Source organism: Erythrolamprus reginae, chromosome 5 (assembly GCF_031021105.1).
Source record: "Erythrolamprus reginae isolate rEryReg1 chromosome 5, rEryReg1.hap1, whole genome shotgun sequence".
NCBI lineage: Eukaryota > Metazoa > Chordata > Lepidosauria > Squamata > Dipsadidae > Erythrolamprus > Erythrolamprus reginae.
In genome coordinates this window covers 49915394-49934395 of record NC_091954.1, presented here as the reverse complement: position 1 = coordinate 49934395, position 19002 = coordinate 49915394, and the positions used below count along the sequence as shown (strand labels likewise).

The 19002-nt window shown below is 36.1% G+C and overlaps 1 protein-coding gene across 1 annotated transcript in view; it reads left to right on the top strand.

Annotated features, from left to right (window-relative positions):
* Positions 1-3397: 3397 nt before the first annotated feature.
* Positions 3398-19002, top strand: part of LOC139168589 (scavenger receptor cysteine-rich domain-containing protein DMBT1-like) — a 100948-nt gene continuing 85343 nt past the window's right edge. Inside the window, exons 1-10 of the mRNA XM_070754212.1 lie at positions 3398-3486; positions 6969-6983; positions 8566-8598; positions 9841-9988; positions 10140-10321; positions 11562-11600; positions 12577-12597; positions 15432-15449; positions 17218-17283; positions 18448-18759. Of these exons, the coding sequence (XP_070610313.1) occupies positions 3438-3486; positions 6969-6983; positions 8566-8598; positions 9841-9988; positions 10140-10321; positions 11562-11600; positions 12577-12597; positions 15432-15449; positions 17218-17283; positions 18448-18759 (883 nt within the window). The 5' untranslated portion in view covers positions 3398-3437. The remainder of the gene's footprint in view (positions 3487-6968; positions 6984-8565; positions 8599-9840; positions 9989-10139; positions 10322-11561; positions 11601-12576; positions 12598-15431; positions 15450-17217; positions 17284-18447; positions 18760-19002) is intronic.

Sequence of the window (19002 nt, the reverse complement as noted above, 5' to 3'; positions counted from 1 at the left end):
TAAATAAATAAATAAATAAATAAATAAATAAATAAATAAATAAATAAATAAACTGACCACTTCCATAGCAGGAATCTGAAATTTACCTTATGCAACAAAAATGGATTCTGAAAAATATATTTTATTAATAATACAAAACCCAGTAGATTATACAACCATACATGACTATTTGTAATTTCTTATTCATTTCACATTTCTGTAATTTTAGAAAGCAAAATTCATTTTTATTGTTAGAACAGATAAAAAGATCTGTGCTGCTCATTGTCAAAATCCGAGTGGAAATGAGGACCCCACTAATCCTGATGCTGGTAGGCAGAGGCAGAATTTCGTTTTTCTTGTTTTCCTCCCCCAAAATTAAGGTGCATCTTATATTCCAGTGCGTCTTATACTCAGAAAAATATAGTATTTATCTTTATCTACTTCAGTGAAATAGTCTAATATACAGTGGTACCTCTAGTTAAGAACTTAATTCGTTCTGTGATGAGGTTCTTAAGTAGAAACGTTTATAAGTAGAAGCAATTTTTCCCATAGGAATCAATGTAAAAGCAAATGATGCGTGCAAATCCATTAGGAAAGAAACAAAAGCTCGGAATTTAGGTGGGAGGAGGAGGAGAAAGAAGAGGAGGAAGACAGTGAAGGGAGTGTTTCTTTTCTCTGGGCGCTGGCAGAGGTTTATTCCCTCTCCAAGCGCCCATAGAAAGGAAAATGCTTTGTTCGCTCTGGACAACCAAAGCCTCCTTAAGCGCCACTGAAAGGCTCCTCTGGCAGCCCAGAAAACTCCGAGATGGCCGGGATTAAAGGGAAACTGGCCGGGCCTTCATGCCGCTCTCAAATTTCCTGGGAAATTTTTCCGGGCTCGGGTTCTTAAGTAGAAAATGGTTCTTAAGAAGAGGCAAAAAAAATCTTGAACACCCGGTTCTTCTCTAGAAAAGTTCTTAAGTAGAGGTGTTCTTAAGTAGAGGTACCACTGTACTTTGATGCTTGGCAGAGTTACTGTTCTGCAAACTATGCACTTTCCTAGATATTTTCTTTCTACCAAAAAGCTAAAATGAAATATTTAAAAATAAAGTGGCTGCAAATGTTATGATACTTTTCTATTACAGCCTATGGCTGATTTCCTTTCTCCCCCTTAATTTAATTTCAAAGTGATTTCAGGACTGATAAATCACAGTTAACCAGAATTAATGTAGAACAACATATTATGCTCTGAGAAAGTTCTGAGATTTGCAATGATACAACCTTGTTTGTTTTGAATTATTAAGTAACTACTTTCTTGGTTTCCAAACATTAGAGCCTGTTTGATCCAGTAGTTAAGGTACCAGGCTAAAAACAAAACCAGTTCTGGGAATGAAGGGTCGGGGTCAGATTATAGTGAGACACAAAAGGCCTCGGTAAAAAATTGTTAAACTCAGGCAGGATGGGCATTTGAATGTTTAAACCAGAAATTCAGTAACATAAGTACAGTATATGTCCATGAATGAACTTCCATATTTGCTGACAGGTAGAGTTAGATAATATCCCAGGAACCCTGATTTTATAAATGCTCAATTGCCAACAGCCAATATTGGATCAAAGACTATACAATAGTATCTGATCATGTTTTGTAAACTTTATTACTGTATTTATTTATTTACTTACTAACTCACCCACTTTAGCCTTTTCTCTAAACTCTCAGACTAACTCTGTATCTAAGAAAACTTTTAGCCAGGAAGGCACACACCCAAAAATCTCACTTAAGCCCAAAGAAGAACTTATTGTTTTTCACCATCCATTGCTTCTAGAACCACAGCAGAGCTACTTCCCTTGCGTTAGCAGCTATGAATGCCTCATCAAAGCTATGCCCAATGAGGTGGTTGCTTTCATAATCAGCAGTGATGGGCTCCTACGGGTATGGTCAGGTATGCAGAACTGGTAGGAAAAAAAAGATTTTTTTTTCTTTTTTTCCTATTGCAGTAAATGAGGTTGAACGTATATAATTTTAGAAGAGCTGTGTGTGCGTGTGTGTGTAGATACACATACAGTTTATATAGTACATAATGTATATTTTTGTGTGCCTGTGCATATATTTTGGATGTCAGTATTAGTAAATAGATAGGGAAATTGTATCTCTTTGAGGCGAGGAGAGGTCAGGCACCCTAACCCTAACCCGTGAGTGACATCAAGTTGGCCACCTTTAAGACAGTCGCATGACCTTTCAGCGATCCCTGGCCAGATCATTAAGTCACTCCCACCTTGTCACATGGCTGGCAAGCCACACTCACAAAATAAGCCACACCCACAGTGTGGTAGTAAAAAGTTTTGCAGCCCTTCACTGATAATCAGACACTGTCGACTTTCTCAATACAATGTTTATGGAGGAGCAGATCTTACAGATACATTGAATAAGCTGTTCTAAGAAAATGATTGGGATTTGTAATTCAGATTGACCACTTTATTGTGCTTAACAGCCAGGTGCTATGACTCTCACAAACCTTGTATTCCAACTACCTTGTGTTTCCAACTACAGTACTTTGGGTTCAATCTCTGCCTTCAAATTCCTATGGGTGATTAACTGTATTATAACCCTGATTTTGCTAGCAGCCAAAATACCTATTTCTATTGCTACCTCTGAGATAGGACAGGGATAGGGAAGGAATGTGCACTCCTCTGTTCCTTGGAGTATATAATGCAATAAATCCTGTTAGGTTCCTATGCTTAAGCAGGAGTTACACAAAATGCAGCCTCGATGAGGTATGACCAAATAAAAACGATCCATTTAAGGTGAGTCTAGGTGATTCTATGTAAATTCTCGTGTATTTTCACAAAATAAATATGGAAGTCCTTAAAATATCAAAAATGGTTTGTAATACAGATTTGAGTATTTTGGACTTTAAAGACAGAAACCCAATTTCTCTTTGAGCACATTGAAGTAATGTCAGAGGTCACATTCTATGACGCAGCTGAAGGGAAATGTCCTCTTAAGATGTGGTCACCTCCAAACGCCACAATTTTATAATCCTCTTTGATATGGCGAATGTTCCCATCTATGCATAGTAGGTAGTTAGGAGGATTTGTGGTGTTCTGTTGCAATTCATTTGACACCACCTCAAATCCATAGATTCTGCCTGTTTTCTTCCTGGAAAATATCTCTTACCAAAAAAAAAGAGGAAATAGGATGACAAATCTGGGCTTCATTTTCAGGACTGTTTACTCAATAAACAGTGTAGAGTATTAAACAAGTTTAGAAATTAAAAGATAAGGGAAATGCCATTCGTATGTATCTATCATGTTGGCACAGTTTAAGAAATATTGTTTGACATCTTGAAGTATTTTACATATCACTTCCTTTTCATTCTGAGCTGAGGCAGATCAAGTTTCAGATTCTGTACTGTATATATTCACAGGTAATCTCTGCCACAGGATTACTGTTTTAAATTCTTCTGGAATCTTCCCTCAAGATGGATCACACACTGATCTTTCTTTGGGTGCTGCTACTTTCAGCCACAGGTAATATGATGGGTTTGATGTGGTACTTGGTACCAACAAAGTGGAATATTTGTAGCTCAGGGCTGAAATGAAGGGTCCTTGGTGTTCTATGTGCCTGGTTGCTTTCTTGCAGATGATTTATTAGCCAAACCAGAGAATATCATCAATGCTCAGAGTGTATAGAGTTTATCAGTGCTCAGAGAATACCAAGGCATACTTATTTAATTCTCTCCATATACAAGGTTGGAAATGAGTTAAATAATAATGAAGAACTGAAAAACAGGCTTTTTAAATATTTTAAAGCAATGACTAGAAGTTTTCTTGGGAACATTATGGATATTTCTTTCAGAGATTTAACACACACACACACACACCCATAGGATTAACAGGTAACCCAAGTACTGGATTCCGAGTCTTTAAAAATCAGCTAAAGTCTCCTAAGTGATGCTACTTTCTGAGATTTATTGAAACCTATTATATCAGTTGGACTATCAAATTTGATCTACAGGTTATGGGTAGACTCAATAATTAGCTAATGTTAGTAATAATTAAACCAGAACTTTACTTACTTAAAAATAACCAAATAGCAGAAATTGAATTGAGACGCTTAAATGGAATTAAGTTATGAATTTCACTGAAAGCAGAAGGACAAGATAGACCCGACTAACTTGTTTGCTTCTGTCTCAGTTTTGTGATTCTATCAGCACGAGCCACAGACTACTCAATCCATCATATTTTCTCTAAAAAGAACATTTCTGGGAAATATATCATCAGTATAAGATGCAATCAGGGTAGCTTTTCCAGTTTTATGTAATACACAAGTCATTACAAAGCTAGGGGTTTTCCTAACTTAATAGCAGATTTAAGCACAGTTTGTTGTAAGTATATTTATTGATTTCTGTACAATCACATTCTGATTTCTTCTTACAATAGGTGATGTAATTTAAAAAAAATCTAACTAAAAATCCAGGGAACCAATGATTGTTTCAGCCAATGTAATACTAATTTTTCAGCCCAATGTTGATTTGTCCTTCCTTCCTTCCTTCCTTCCTTCCTTCCTTCCTTCCTTCCTTCCTTCCTCCTCCTTCCTTCCTTCCTTCTCCTCCTTCCTTCCTCCTCTTTCCTTCCTTCCTTCCTTCCTTACTTCCTTACTTACTTAAACGATAATTATTATATTGAAATATATAATTTATAATATATAATCTAAATTATCATAGAATCATAGAATCATAGAGTTGGAAAGGACCTACAGGCCTGCACATGCACATTATCCTAAAAACCCACTAAGTCACAAACTTGGGAATGACAGCAAAACTAGGAGCTAGGATGTAGCTGGAATGGGGTAAGATGTTAGAAAAAATATTGGGTTTTTTTCTTTAACTTATACCAGCAGATGGTGATAACAAGTAGCAAACATGTGAAATAAAAATGCACTTATGTTTAAATGCCACATTTTACCATGCAAGCGACTGTTCTTATTGTAGTAATATAAATACAGTTTTTTATATATTTTTTCTACAATTGCCCAATGTGAAGAATAAACCTCCATGAAGGTACTTGGGGTTGGATGAAAATGCCATGCTTTTGGTGCATGTTCAATACATTATCTGATGCAATATGCTTAAGGCTAATGCCTTAAGAATTGCTGTGCAAAGATAATGAATCCAGGAATAAAAACCTCTTAGAATGATTTGGCCCCGTTTTAGAATTTGTAATTAAAGTTAATTTTATGACATTCTACATTCTTTTTGTTTTATTCAAAATATGTTGTACAAGTGGTTAAAATATATAAAAGACAAATGAAATTAAATGGATCAAGTTAATAGTACAAAAAGTACAAAAAACATATTTTAGAAACATGTCTATTGCTTGTCCATGGATATTTACCAGTTCGGATTTTATTGTACATTGAAATGACATAAGCTTGTTCAAATCAGTATCCATTAATATAAACATACCAATCATGTACAAATCGGAATTATTATGCTAAATAGGAGAACAGTATTTTACTTAAATTCTCTTTCCTAATTGGAAGGACTAATTCATTTATTACTACTTAAAGTATAGATTTATAATTCCTACAACAATAGATGCTGATACAGGACCACACCTGGTTTAGTGAAGGGGGGACTGATGCTGCTGTGATGACTTCACTAACCTGGGTATGGCCAGGAAGAGCATGTGACGCATCCGGTCCCTGGGCCACGAATTTGACACCCCTACTACAATAGATATCATGTGCAAAACATCATATTTAAACATTAGGATATATTAGCCAAATAACCAGTAATTAGTTAATAATCATTACCAAGATTCAAAGTGGATTGATACCAGAGATGGGTTGCTCCTGGTTCAGACCAGTTCTATAAAATTGGTAGCAGCTATTTTCCCCCTCTCTCTGAACTGTGAACAATTGCTGGCTGGCCACCACCGTGAACCAGGTCTCTTAGAGGCGCCATAGGTGCTGCCATCTTGTTTTTGGCTTCTGCGCATGTGCAGAAGCTAGGCTTTTGGCACTGCGCATTCACGCAACGTGTGTGTGCACTCACACGGCACAAGAGAGAATGAACCGGCTATGAGATAAGTTAGAAACAACCCCTGATTGATACATGCCATATTTAGCATAAAACAAATCTCACACTATAACCAACCAAATATATAATTTGGAAAAGTTCGGCTATCATTCTCAATATGTGAATGTGTGTTTATCCAATGAAGAAAGCAATATTGTAAGGTTTGGTATATATATTTCTTGAGTGCATATAATCCTATGTACATATTAGAATGCTTTAAATTATGTTGTAATATGCCAGGAACATCAGAAAGTAAACAGACAGTTTCCTGTAGCTCAAATGCAGTAGATTGTTCTACACTTAGAAGTAAAGTAGATTAGTCTAAATGCCACACAATTACACAGTGAGTCAACTCCATAGCTCCTACCAAACACCATTTTGTTTTCCAGTTTAAAGCCTGGATTGAGGATACAGTACTTATAACTCAAGCTACTGCAGAATATTGATCTAGATTAGAAAGAATATCTATGCAATCAAGAGATTGATTTACAGAACACAAGTGATTAAAAATATTAATATTTATGCCCCAATATTTATACATATCACTTAGAAGTCCATTAATATATTTCAGATTATATGAGCCTCATTTTGGATTCTGGCTGGATGTAAATGAGAAGAATAAATAGATAAATAAAGGGCAGGAAATGTATACATGGGAAATATTAAGATTGGATGACAGAAATGATAGGGTTACAGTACTGGAACAGGATCTCCAAAAATGTAGCAATGTGTTTGCTTATGTTAAATATTCCCCCCCCCCCCCCAGTATCTACAGTATCTGGCAAGTGTTGTTCTTCTGTTATTGGAATTGATTGAATGCCACAAAGTTTCTTCAAACCTTGTGAAATAGGTACAGAAAAAAGGGACTGGGTGTAACAATGTGTTTGCTAACGTATATTAAATAAGTTTTCTTTTCTTTTCTTTCTGCAGCATCTACACAATCTGGTAAGTGTCATTCTTCTTCTAATGGAATTGATTCAGTGACATATTTTTTCTTTAAAGATATGAACCTTGTGAAGTCGGTACAGAAGAAAGGACATTGCAAAATACACACACTCTTCATTGTTTCCCCTTAGCATTGAGAAATATGACTAGGTTAAAGGGTTGGTAATGAATCACTCTCATTCAGGTACTGCCAGCATAAATGGGAAAACAATTGTTTCATATTAAACTGATTACAAAATTCTAACATTGTTCTTTTCCTCCTATCTTCTACTTTCTAAATACATCAGATTCATGAGTTTTTAACCCAGGTGAAAAAGGTTGCAAGATCAAATGCTGGTTATGTCAGCTACAGTAGGAATATTTCCCTTTAGGATGAAAAAAGAGTAATCAAGGAAGATTTAATAATATCCCCTCTGCATTTGTTGTCAATTATGGAATCAGCAACACACGTCCCAATCCATCATCTCCTTTACTAGATGTCAGCGTTCCAAGAAATGCACACATTCAAGGCAGAACTTCAAAGTAGCCAGATTCCTCAAAGAACAATTTATTGGATACATCATATTGCACAACTGGTGAAAACCAACTCTGAAAGTTCCTATGGTTTCACCCAATGAAGGGCTGCAAAAATTTTGACTACCACACTGTGGGCGTGGCTTATTTTGTGGGTGTGGCTTGCTGACCATGTGACGAGGTGGGAGTGGCTTGATGATCATGTTACCATGGGTGGCTTGAAGGTCATGTGACTGGCCAACTTGATGTCACTCACGTCAAGGGTTTGGGTTAGGGTTAGGGTGCCTAGCCTCTCCTAGCCTCAAAGAGATACAATTTCCCTATCTATTTACTATTACCGAACATCCAAAATATATGTATATATGCCATATGTGTATATACATATTACACACAGGCACACAAAAATACACATTATCTACACACACAGAGAGAGAGAGAGAGAGAGAGAGAGAGAGAGAGAGAGAGAGAGAGAGAGAGAGAGCTCTTCTAAAATTATACACATTCAACCTCATTGACTGCAATAGGAAAAAACATACCCAGAGCCCAGAAGGGAAAAAAAGAAAAAGATTCAAAATTTTTCTACCTGTTCTGCGTACCTGACCGTACCCGTAGGAGCCCATCACTGGTTTCACCTAAATAAAAAGTGAAAGCTCCCCCTTCCTCCAATGTGATTGTCCAATAGAGGTGCTGGCCAGTTGCTTGGTTACTATAGTCCTCCTCTCCCCAGCAGCTGTTGAAATATCCTTGGTTCCCACAGAAAAACTTTTTATTTTGACTGCAAAGATCAAACACTTTGGAAGTTACTAGGGGGAATGTGTCTATGAGAAGTTTCTTGAATTCCACCACAGATGTATTTGTGTAAGACTTCTTCAAAGCTTGTAGTACTCTGCTGATGATAGACCAAGAAGAGAAACTTATGCTGCCCTTCTAATGGTTGGTCATGTACACACACACAAACACCATAATATGATCCAAGTAATTCAAGACATACTTTCTACCACATTTGAGGTAACATCAAAATAATTCATCTTTATCTTTTCCCCCCTTTTTTTCGTTCTTTTTAAACAAGTAACTTCTATGCCAAGTGAACTTTCTGCAACACGTAAGTAGAACATCTATGTAACATAATTAAGAAAATTAATTTTGGCTATGCCAACCTTATGGAACACTTTTCAGAATAATAATTCACCAGCAAGCAATTGACATGCAAATATGTGCAAGGTGTATGTGAACTTTATTTACAAATTTTTAATTTGCTAAAAAGTACCTATTGCAGAATGCCTTGAATTTCCTTGCTTCCAAAATTTTTATTTCACAGTGGTTAGAGTACAGTGCTACAGGCTACTTCTGCTGATCACCAGCTGCCAGTAGTTTGACAGGCCAAACCTCACTAGGCTTCCATCCTTCTGAAGTCAGTAAATTGAGGACCCAAATAGTTGGGGGCCAAATGCTGACTCTGGAAACTGTTTAGAAAAGGCTGTAAATCACTGTGAGGCGGTATATAAATGTAAGTGCTCTTGCTCTTTTACTGTGCTGCCAATAGCATGAATTTTGTATTTCAAAATAGTAGAGTCAAATATCACTAATATAGGCATTATTAAAAGACACGCAAAATCTTTGATCAATACAATATTGCCTAATGCTCAGTTTTCACAGAAAATAAAACATACTGAGGAAAAGGCACACTTTTACTTCTTACAGTTGTGTCCTAATTATTTCATCATATTATATTTTGGTCTATGTCAACTTTTTTGCTTCGGCTGAATATCATGAGATCAAATTGACCAAGATTGTAAAGCATAAGAAATAATATGATTTTTTTAAAAAAATGAAAAATGAGATTTAAAAAACCACTGTGCTTGTAGGAACAGTTTCAGAGAATAGTGCAGCTGGTAGTGTTTTTGCTAAAGTATTAGATCTGATATATTTCATTAAATATATACAGAAACCAAAGTACTAATCAATTAATATTAAATTAAATTCACAATTCTTAAATTAAGCGAATAGGGTAAGGTAGGGTAGGGTAGGGTAGGGTAGAGTAGAGTAGAATAGAATAGAATAGAATAGAATAGAATAGAATAGAATTCTTTATTGGCCAAGTATGATTGGACACACAAGTAATTTGTCTTTGGTGCATATGCTCTCAGTGTACATAAAAGAAAATATACATTTGTCAAGAATCATGAGGTACAACACTTAATGATTGTCATAGAGGTCAAATAAGCAATGAGGAATAAACACTACAAAATGTTTAGAGATGTACAATAGATACTATATAATTTAATATATGATGAAATATGACGTTCTACTGTTTTCCTTCTTTCTTCTTCTTTTTTTAAAATAGCTGAACCTGGATGTGGTGGCACGTTTTCAGATGCTTCAGGCTCGTTTTTTGGCCCATATTATCTTGCAGACAATAGTGATAAAAAGTGTGTCTGGAAAATTATCTCCCCTGAGCACCATCCAATACAAGTCAGGCTTGATTATATAAAGTAAGTATTTTCCTTTCAAATCTCATCTAGATATTTCAATCCCTGGCATTTCATTGGCCTGTTTGCATGAAAGGGAAAACAAGAGTGTTTTCCCCCAATGATGCTGTCTTGTCCGGTCCATGATTACTTTTGTGTACATTTTCCTCTTCAGCTTAAACTGTACTTCTGAATCTATTGATGTTTTTAATGGAGAACCACAGAGGTCAACTCTACTTGGGAAAATATGCGAAGGAGAAAGGACATTTTTCTCTTATTCAGGCCTGATGAGCCTGGTACTCTACAGACATTCTAATACAGAAGGTCAAGGCTTCATTGCATTTTATGATGTAGGAGGTAAGCATGCTACCGATCCTGTTTAATGAAAAGAAGATCTAGGGCTGGCATTGTTAAATCAACAGACATGATAGCAGTGGTCCAATAACCACAAGACCAGGGACTCAAGCTATTCTCCAAACACTTGAAGGCAGAGCGAGAAACAATGGATGGAAACTAAACAAGGACAGAGCTAAGGAGAAATTTCTTAATAGGGAGAATAATTATCTAGTGGAATAACTGGCCTCCAGAAGTGGATGCTCCAGTACTGGAGGTTTTTAAGAAGAAATTAGATAATCAATGGTCTGAAATAGTAAAGGGTTTCCTATTCTGTTATTCTAATACTGGCTGCTATGTTTTTCCTACTACAGGGTAAATTTGCTGACATTTTATTTTATTGTACATGTCTTTCTTTCTCTGCCTAATCTCAGAAATCATAACTCTAGCAACCAGTGATTTCAGATTTAGATTTGTTATCCCTTTGAGCAGTAATGGGCAGCCAAAATTTTTACTGCCACACTGTGGGTGTGGCTTGAGGGCCATGTGACTGGATAGGAGTGGCTTGCCGGCCATGTGACCAGGTGGGAGTGGCTTGAACAATCATCATCGTTCAAGTGAACTGTTAAGTCCTTGACTTACAACCTCACCAGTGTCGCTCTCTGGGGTGACAATTTGCTTCGCTTTCCCGCGCTCTCCTTCCTGGGTCGCCCCCTGTTTCAGGCTGGGTAGCTAGACGAATGGGTGCCGACCAGCTGTTGAGAAAAGAGGGGGGAGGAAATGGGCCCCTGCAACTCTTGCCAGTGCTGGTCTCCCTGCCGTTTTCCGAGGAAGAGGATTGGAGGAGGGGATAGTCAGCTGGAGCTAGGCACACAGCTTCATTTCTGCTGGTGGAACTGCATTCCACCCCGTCCTGCCTGCTGCCCACCCCTGCCTTTGAGATAAGCTTGAATCCAGCATTAAATCGCATGGAAAGAAAATTACACAAAGATCAGTTTGGGAAGGCTGCCTATTTTTCAAAACGTTATAAATAGTCAAAGATGTTGCCAGAATTTATGCCATATTGAATGCTTTTCAAATACAGAGTAAACAACAAATTGGAAGGAGCTTCTATGGCTGTTGGTAGAAAAGCAATTGAAAAGGAGAGAAAACAACTGAGATTTGTTTACTTATTTGTATCCCACCTTCATTATTTTTTACAAATAATTCATAACTTCTATCTAAGGGTATTGGGTAAAGACTAATAGATTTTTTTTCTTATCAGAGGCTTTCACAACTCCATTGCCAAGAGCTGACCTCACAAGTAAGTTTGTACTCTCATTCTATAATTTTTCCAAGAAGTTTCCAAGTTTAATAATTATTGTTTGCAAATAATAAGTAAACTAAACTAAATAATCAACTAAATAATATTAGAATGCCTATGGCAAAATAAAGCAAATGTAGTCCCAATAGTAATAGATGGCTTGGATGCAATCCCAAAACAACTGGATCAAATTCATCATCAGTCAACTGCAAAAGACATCTTTGTTCAGAACAGCTGATATCCTGCGACAATATCTGCAACATTGATTGAACATCCACATCTGGCTATGCCAAGTGCTTGGAAAGGATTCGAAAGGTGGACAAAAATGCCAAATTCAGGCTGACCGTATGATGAATCATAAACTGTCAGGTTTACTTTTTGCTCAGGAATTAAGAACAATTTATACAATTCAAGAGGGTTACATTAAAATAGAACAGACACTCAAGCATGATGCTTCATCCAGAGATTTCCACAATATTACATAACTCTTGAGTCCTATAAATAGTTTATCTTGCTTCTAGGAACTTTAGCCTCATTCCATTTGGAGAAATCCATGTTAAGAAAGCCTGCCATTTTACTCGGTGGGATGAATGAGTTTTAACTGCCAATCATTCAGATGCACATAACCGTGCAAATATGTGTACTGAGATGTCTATTTCAGGACCTCTTATTATTATTATTCCAATCCCAAAACAAAATAACATGGAAAATATATGGCGCTGGATTTATCTTATTTTGTAGAAATGTTCTAAATTGGGAAATGTAAGTGAATATAGTATTTCTGCCTTTGTTATTTTATTCTTCTCTCTTTCCTTTCTTTACACTGACCCTCATAATGTTTCTGAGAAAATTCAGTTCACTAGAACATTTTAGTTGTAATCATACCAGATTTAAATACCTGGTTGTAGTAGTATAGACAATTAATACAAGTGATATTGTTTACATATAATTTAATTTTATTTTATTTTCTGAACAGCTCATTTTGAAGAAACAAGTGGTAAGTTCCATAAACAACTTTTCATGTCTTAAAACCAATTCTTTCCAGTTAGCTACTCTGTGTAAATGATACCTTTTGTCATTTAAATAACTGATAAATACACTCTCATGGAAGAAATAATTTTTTGCCAGAAAAGAATCCCAGAGTATTCCTTTCCTCAAAATCAGAAACAATTAGTTGGATATTAAACCACAGACTATTAATGCAATATTCAGTAGTGAAAAAGTATTTCTATTTCTATTTACATATTGCCCCCAAAAATCTGGATCCTCAATCTCAGAAGGATGGAAGGCTGAATCAATCTTTGTTTTACTTTTCTTTATTGTTTGTTGGATAGAAATTGCATTTGGTTCTCTTGTCATGTGAATGCATGGCTGGATTTGGAGGGGCATCAAACCTTGCTTCTATATGAAGATACCTCTTGTTGGTTTGGTATTTTCCTAGAAGCAACCAAGTTGCAAATGTGTGGCACACTCATTTCTCATTTTCTACATCTCTTTATACCAAAGCAGTTCATCTTCTGATAGCTAAGAAAATATACAGTGGAACCCCGACATAAGAGCTGCTCTACTTAAGAGCAACTCGAGATAAGAGCTGGGAGGGGAGAGATATTTTTGTTCTACTTACAAGCCCAAATTCGAGATACAAGCGCCAAGGAGCTGTCTCCTGAAGCCAAATGCTAACTTCCGCGTTCGGCTTCAGGAGACAGCTGCGAAGCGGCGCGCGTGTTTTAAAAGGTTGCAGCCGGCCTGGGGGGCTCGGGGGGGGTGCTTGCAGCTTTCTTTCTTGCTCTTTTTCTTTCTCTCTTTTACCTTCCCTTCCTCTATTTCTTCTTTTCTTTCTCCTTCCCACCTTCTTCCCTCCCTCCCTCCCTTCACTCATTCCTCTCTTACTCTCCCCTTTCATAAGTTTCCTTGCTTCCTTCCTCTGTTCCTGTTCCTTCCCCCTTTCTTTCTTTCTTTCTTTCTTTCTTTCTTTCTTGCTCTTTTTCTTTCTCTCTTTTACCTTTCCTTCCTCTATTTCTTCTTTTCTTTCTCCTTCCCACCTTCTTCCCTCCCTCCCTCCCTTCACTCATTCCTCTCTTACTCTCCCCTTTCATAAGTTTCCTTGCTTCCTTCCTCTGTTCCTGTCCCTTCCCTCTTTCCTTCCTTCCTTCCCACCCTCCGTCCATTCATTCACCCATTCCTCTCTTGATCGCTTAAAGCCGGTCCCTGGTGCAAAAAGAGTTGGGGACCTCTGTCCTACAGGATTGGGTGGCAGAGAAGTTGAACATATGTAAATTTAAAAGTTTAAGAAAGTTTACAAGTTAAGTGAAAGAAACTTCATTATTCATTTATATGTACATGTACATTTCTTCATTAAAAACATGTCTTTCTGCATAATTTAGACTAACTTTGTGAGTTTTTTGAGGGCTGGAACCAATTAAAATTATTTACATTAATTCCTATGGGGAAAAGTCGTTCGAGATAAGAGCTGCTCGACTTAAGAGCCCAGGTCCGGAACGAATTAAACTCGTATCTCGAGGTACCACTGTACTCCAAAGAGAGCCTAATTCTCTATTATATATAGAATCTGAAGCAGTTTGTTTAAACGTATGCACAAGGCTCTGCTGTTTTTAAATCCTGGTTCTAATCAAACATCAATAATAAATCTATAATCCTTAGCCCTTCTGGATAATTTATGGTGTTAGATACTGTCCTTGCTCACTGCAATATTTGATCTGATTTGATTATTAAAAATGAAATAATGTATGCTTAATATTGATTTTTCCAAAGATCTGAGCACACCGTCTTCTCCCCACTTTTTAATGATACTGATTCTTTAGGAAATTATTCATCCCACATTCCCATGAACTATCACAATCTCTGAGCAGCATATGGGGGATTTTGTTTTGCCATGTGTGTTAAGGAAGACATAAGTGATTGCAATATTGAATGTGCCTCTTCCTTGTAGAAGAAATAGCCACACGGGTCTTCTTGTGCTGCTCATTCTAAATGATGTGATGATTGGCTATTTGATATTTGCTTAATTAATGATTGTCAAATTCCATCAATAGGTCAGAATAGGAGAAAATTCTCCTTGTCACAAGAAATTTCTAGAAATATTCAGTAGAATAGACTGCTTTTTAAGAATTAATAGTTAAGGTTTCCCTTTAAAAGTATGCGTGTGTAGGAACAGTTAATTCAATCAGAAAAAAAGGATTTCTTTGTTTCTCGGTAGTTATATGTATTATCAACAGAGAACTATTTTCTGATTGTAAATAGATGGTGAGGATGATTCTAAATCTGATAAAGAGATAATGTATTCTAGTTTTTACTCAGGGATGAAATTCAGCAGATTCTGACAGGCTCTGGAGAACTGGTAGCAGAAAGTTTGAGTAGTTCGGAGAACTGGCAAATACCACCTCTTGTTGGGCCAGAGATTTTTGTTGCTTGCTTGTTTGTTTGTTTTGTGAAATACATATTTGAGAATATAGATAAGTATAACATTATTTGAATACATAATATGGGTAAAAATAAAAGGGAACATTTGGACAGGGGAGGTAGGCATGCTGGAGCACTTATGCACATCCCTTACTGACCTCTTTGGAATGGGGTGAAGTCAACAGTAGATAGTCTAAGGGGTTTGTAATATTCTTCCCCCAGGAGTGGGGTAGGAATGGATATTTTGCAGTATCCTTCCCCTGTCACACCCACCAAGTCATGCCTACAGAACCGGTAGGGAAAATATTTGAATTTCACCCCTATTTTACCCACTGAAATATTTGACTGGATAAATGGAAGAATGGTAAAATCAATCAGAGTGACATTTAAATTTTCTTTTTTTATGAATAGGTGTTATTGAAGAAAATAGTGAGTATCAACTTCTTTTTTTTCATTCCTAACCTAACTTTCTAATAAAGTGTTAAGTATCACTGATAGGCATCATAACTTCCAATTTGATTCTTTTCTTTAAAAATTAGGGTTTTTTCAGCATTGGTTTTTCTATATCTAGAAGTTTAGTGAAATTATTGGCACCATGGATTAGTCAAAGATTTTTATTTTCTAAAATCATGCACTGATGAGAGATAAAAAATGTAGTCTAGTGATTGTTATACTCATATCACTTATTACACTTCATATGAAAAGGATCAAAGGGTCAATGGCTCCATCACTTCTATTAAATCCCCAGGTATTTCTTCCAGAGAAATAATTCTCAACCAAAAGAGTCTATTCGCTAGAAAATCAACATCAGAAATCTGTGAAACAAATAACTTTATAAACAACAAATCCATACACTAGAGCTTTTTTTTCCTATTACATATATAAGACCAGTAAAAATTTACCCTAATTCTAATTACTTATTAAATCACTCCATCTTGTCCTCATAGAATAAAATCTTTTTCCTCTCTTGAATAACTATCAAGCAATTATAAACTTCTCTTTTTCTCAAGGGATTCTTAACCTTGTTAGTACCCATGAAGAAAATGTCCCAGACTTGTTTTCACAATCAGATAAGTCTATTTTTTTCATGTTCTTAGCTCCCTCTTGTGGTCAAGGTGTAAATTTTTTAATAGATTGTTTCCTGGACAAGCAGAATTCATACAAATTTCAACCACCCACAACTAAACAATCCAAAGCTAGAGTACATAAAAATAATAAAATAAAACCACAGATTTTGATATATTTATGTTTTCCATCAAAGGTTTTTTAAAAAAAACAAAAAGGTATTCCATTCTTCCTTACTTTAGCTTGCTTCCAGGAACCCTCTTCCCTGTCAATCACTAATAGGGAAGTCTCAGAAATTATGTGGATCTTCTAAAAGGTGTAAAAGACTTTGATTGCAAAGAGCTTCTTTTCGCTTAATAAAGATAATAATCCTACAAATTGATTATGTCACATGTTTTAAAAATAAAATCCAAAATGGCTGCTATTTAGACAGCAAGTCATTGCAGCTCTGCCCCCTGTTGCTCCTGAGGCTTCTTGCACACCATTGTGGGGTGATTCTAAAACTATCTCTAATTTAGGAGAGTCATATAAATTAAGGGAGCACGGTTCCATTGTTAGTAGTTGAAGAAGTCTTGGTCCAGAGGAAATCCCACCAGACTAATCATTTAGCCATGTTCATGAAGTCTCATTGTTTGAGGATATATCACTGCAGGAAAAAGACTTCTTAAAATCACAACAGAGGCTGTTTCTTATTATAAACATTGTAAAGGTCTAGCATGCAAAGTCCTTCTTTAGTAAGTGATCATATATGTTAGATCCTTACAAAGAATCAACTGCAGACTCTCTGAGTAAGTAACAGTTCTTTTTATTAGAGCAGAAGGTAACGGTTCACAGAATGGAAACAAGACAACAACAACATGGCCGTGCCTGGCAGCTATATATATCCCAGGCTGCCAGGCTGAGCCAACCAATCACCTTGAAGTATTTTGCCACCCAAGGAATATGGGGCGGGTACAAGGCCTAACTGTCCTCTGGACACAACAATATATAAAGCTCTTTACTAATAAAGATACCACCCGCAGTCTCATGCTGGGGTTAAGGCCGTTTCACTTATTGCATACAATTTATTTTGTGCCTGGATTCATTGATATTATCTCACAAGTATGCTCTGACTTTTTATGTCCATTTTCAGTTCCATCTACTCCAGCTCCACCTGCTATCAAAACAACTCTAGCCATCACATCAGAAGTGCCCCCAGGTAAGAAAATTCACACTTTTGTTTTTATAATCATGCACTGATGAGTGATCACAAATGTCTAGTAATCTAGTCTAATAAGTTATTGCACTTTATAAGACAAGGATTAATAAAAGGAACATTGAGAGCCTTGGGAGAAGAGTGGTGCTATAAGCCACTTGGAGAGGTAATTCTCTATCAAATAAGATTAACAATATTCTATAAGTCAATGTCAAAATTCTATGAAACAAATAACTCAAGTTATATCTGATAACACATGTTGTTGTTGTTGTTGTTATTATTATTATTATTATTATTATTAATTATTATTATGTTTGGTATATCCCCATACTTTTTCAGCATTAATTTATTGTCAAATCATATGATAATCATAAACTATCTTACTCACTGTTTGGTCAGATAAGAATATTATATAGCCCCACAAAAGGATATATTAAAATAGATGCACCAAAGCTATCCATTCTTCAAAACAGAGATCTATATACTTGCCATATGAACCTTCTTAATTTTTGAGAGATACACACACACATACACACAGAGTATGTGTATATATAATTGGTGAAATTTAACTTCTTCGCTGAAGGAAAAGTTTATGTGTATATAAACTTAGTACAAGATCATATTTCAGTCACAAATATGAAGATATGTTAGTAACGAAATTGGACATTATGAGTATAGTATTACTTCTACAAATGCTAGTATAGAAATTATGTTAGAAATGTCCACATAAATATAATATAGAACAGGTTAAATGGTTTTTCTCGGGATATTTTATCCTTGCAGCGTTATACTGTGGGAAAGAAAATTTCACTAATTACTGGTATATATCATTTTTAGTGATCAACTATAGTAGTGTTACCCCAATAGTGGGAGTAATTATGCTGCACTATAATTATCCTAATTGTAGATTTTATGCCTTTTTTTTCCTTTGATGTAACTGTTTCACATGATGCAATTCAACACTCAGAAAAGTTGCCTGGCTGCTTAAGAATTCCAAAGTTGAAAATTATAAAGTATAAATACTATAAAGTAACATATCTTATGTTTTTCATAACAGATGTTTATACTAGTCCTAATTAACTGAAAATTTTGAAAATAGTTTGCTCATCTTTGGAGTATCAAATGTGTCACATTAAAAAAACATGAATTCTGACTCATCTTTCTCAGGTAGTTCTATAAGACTGGTCAATGGAACAAATAACTGTGAGGGACGTGTTGAAATCTTACGCAATGGATTGTGGGGGACCATCTGTGATGATTCCTGGGACCTGAAAAATGCAGCGGTCGTGTGCAAGCAGCTCGGTTGCGGAAGTGCCCTCAGTGCCCCTGGAAATGCTAACTTTGGTCAAGGCTCAGGAAACATAACTCTGGATGATGTAAATTGTAACGGGAATGAAAGCAGATTGGAGGAATGTCGTCATGGAGGATGGTATCGTCATAATTGCCAGCATAGAGAAGATGCTGGTGTTTTTTGCTCAGGTATCTTCCATAGTGTGAAATATACAGTAATAGCAAACTGGGATAGAAACTACAGAATGTTTACATGTTTTCCTTATAATGGAACAGATGTATTATTATACATATCTTTGGAAAAAGAAAAAAGAAAAAGCAGCACCTAGGCTAAATACATTTGACATGTGGACACAGCAGATTCCTCAAACTGAATATAAAACCATACACAAAATGAATATAAAGCCATACACAACGAATCAGTGAATACCT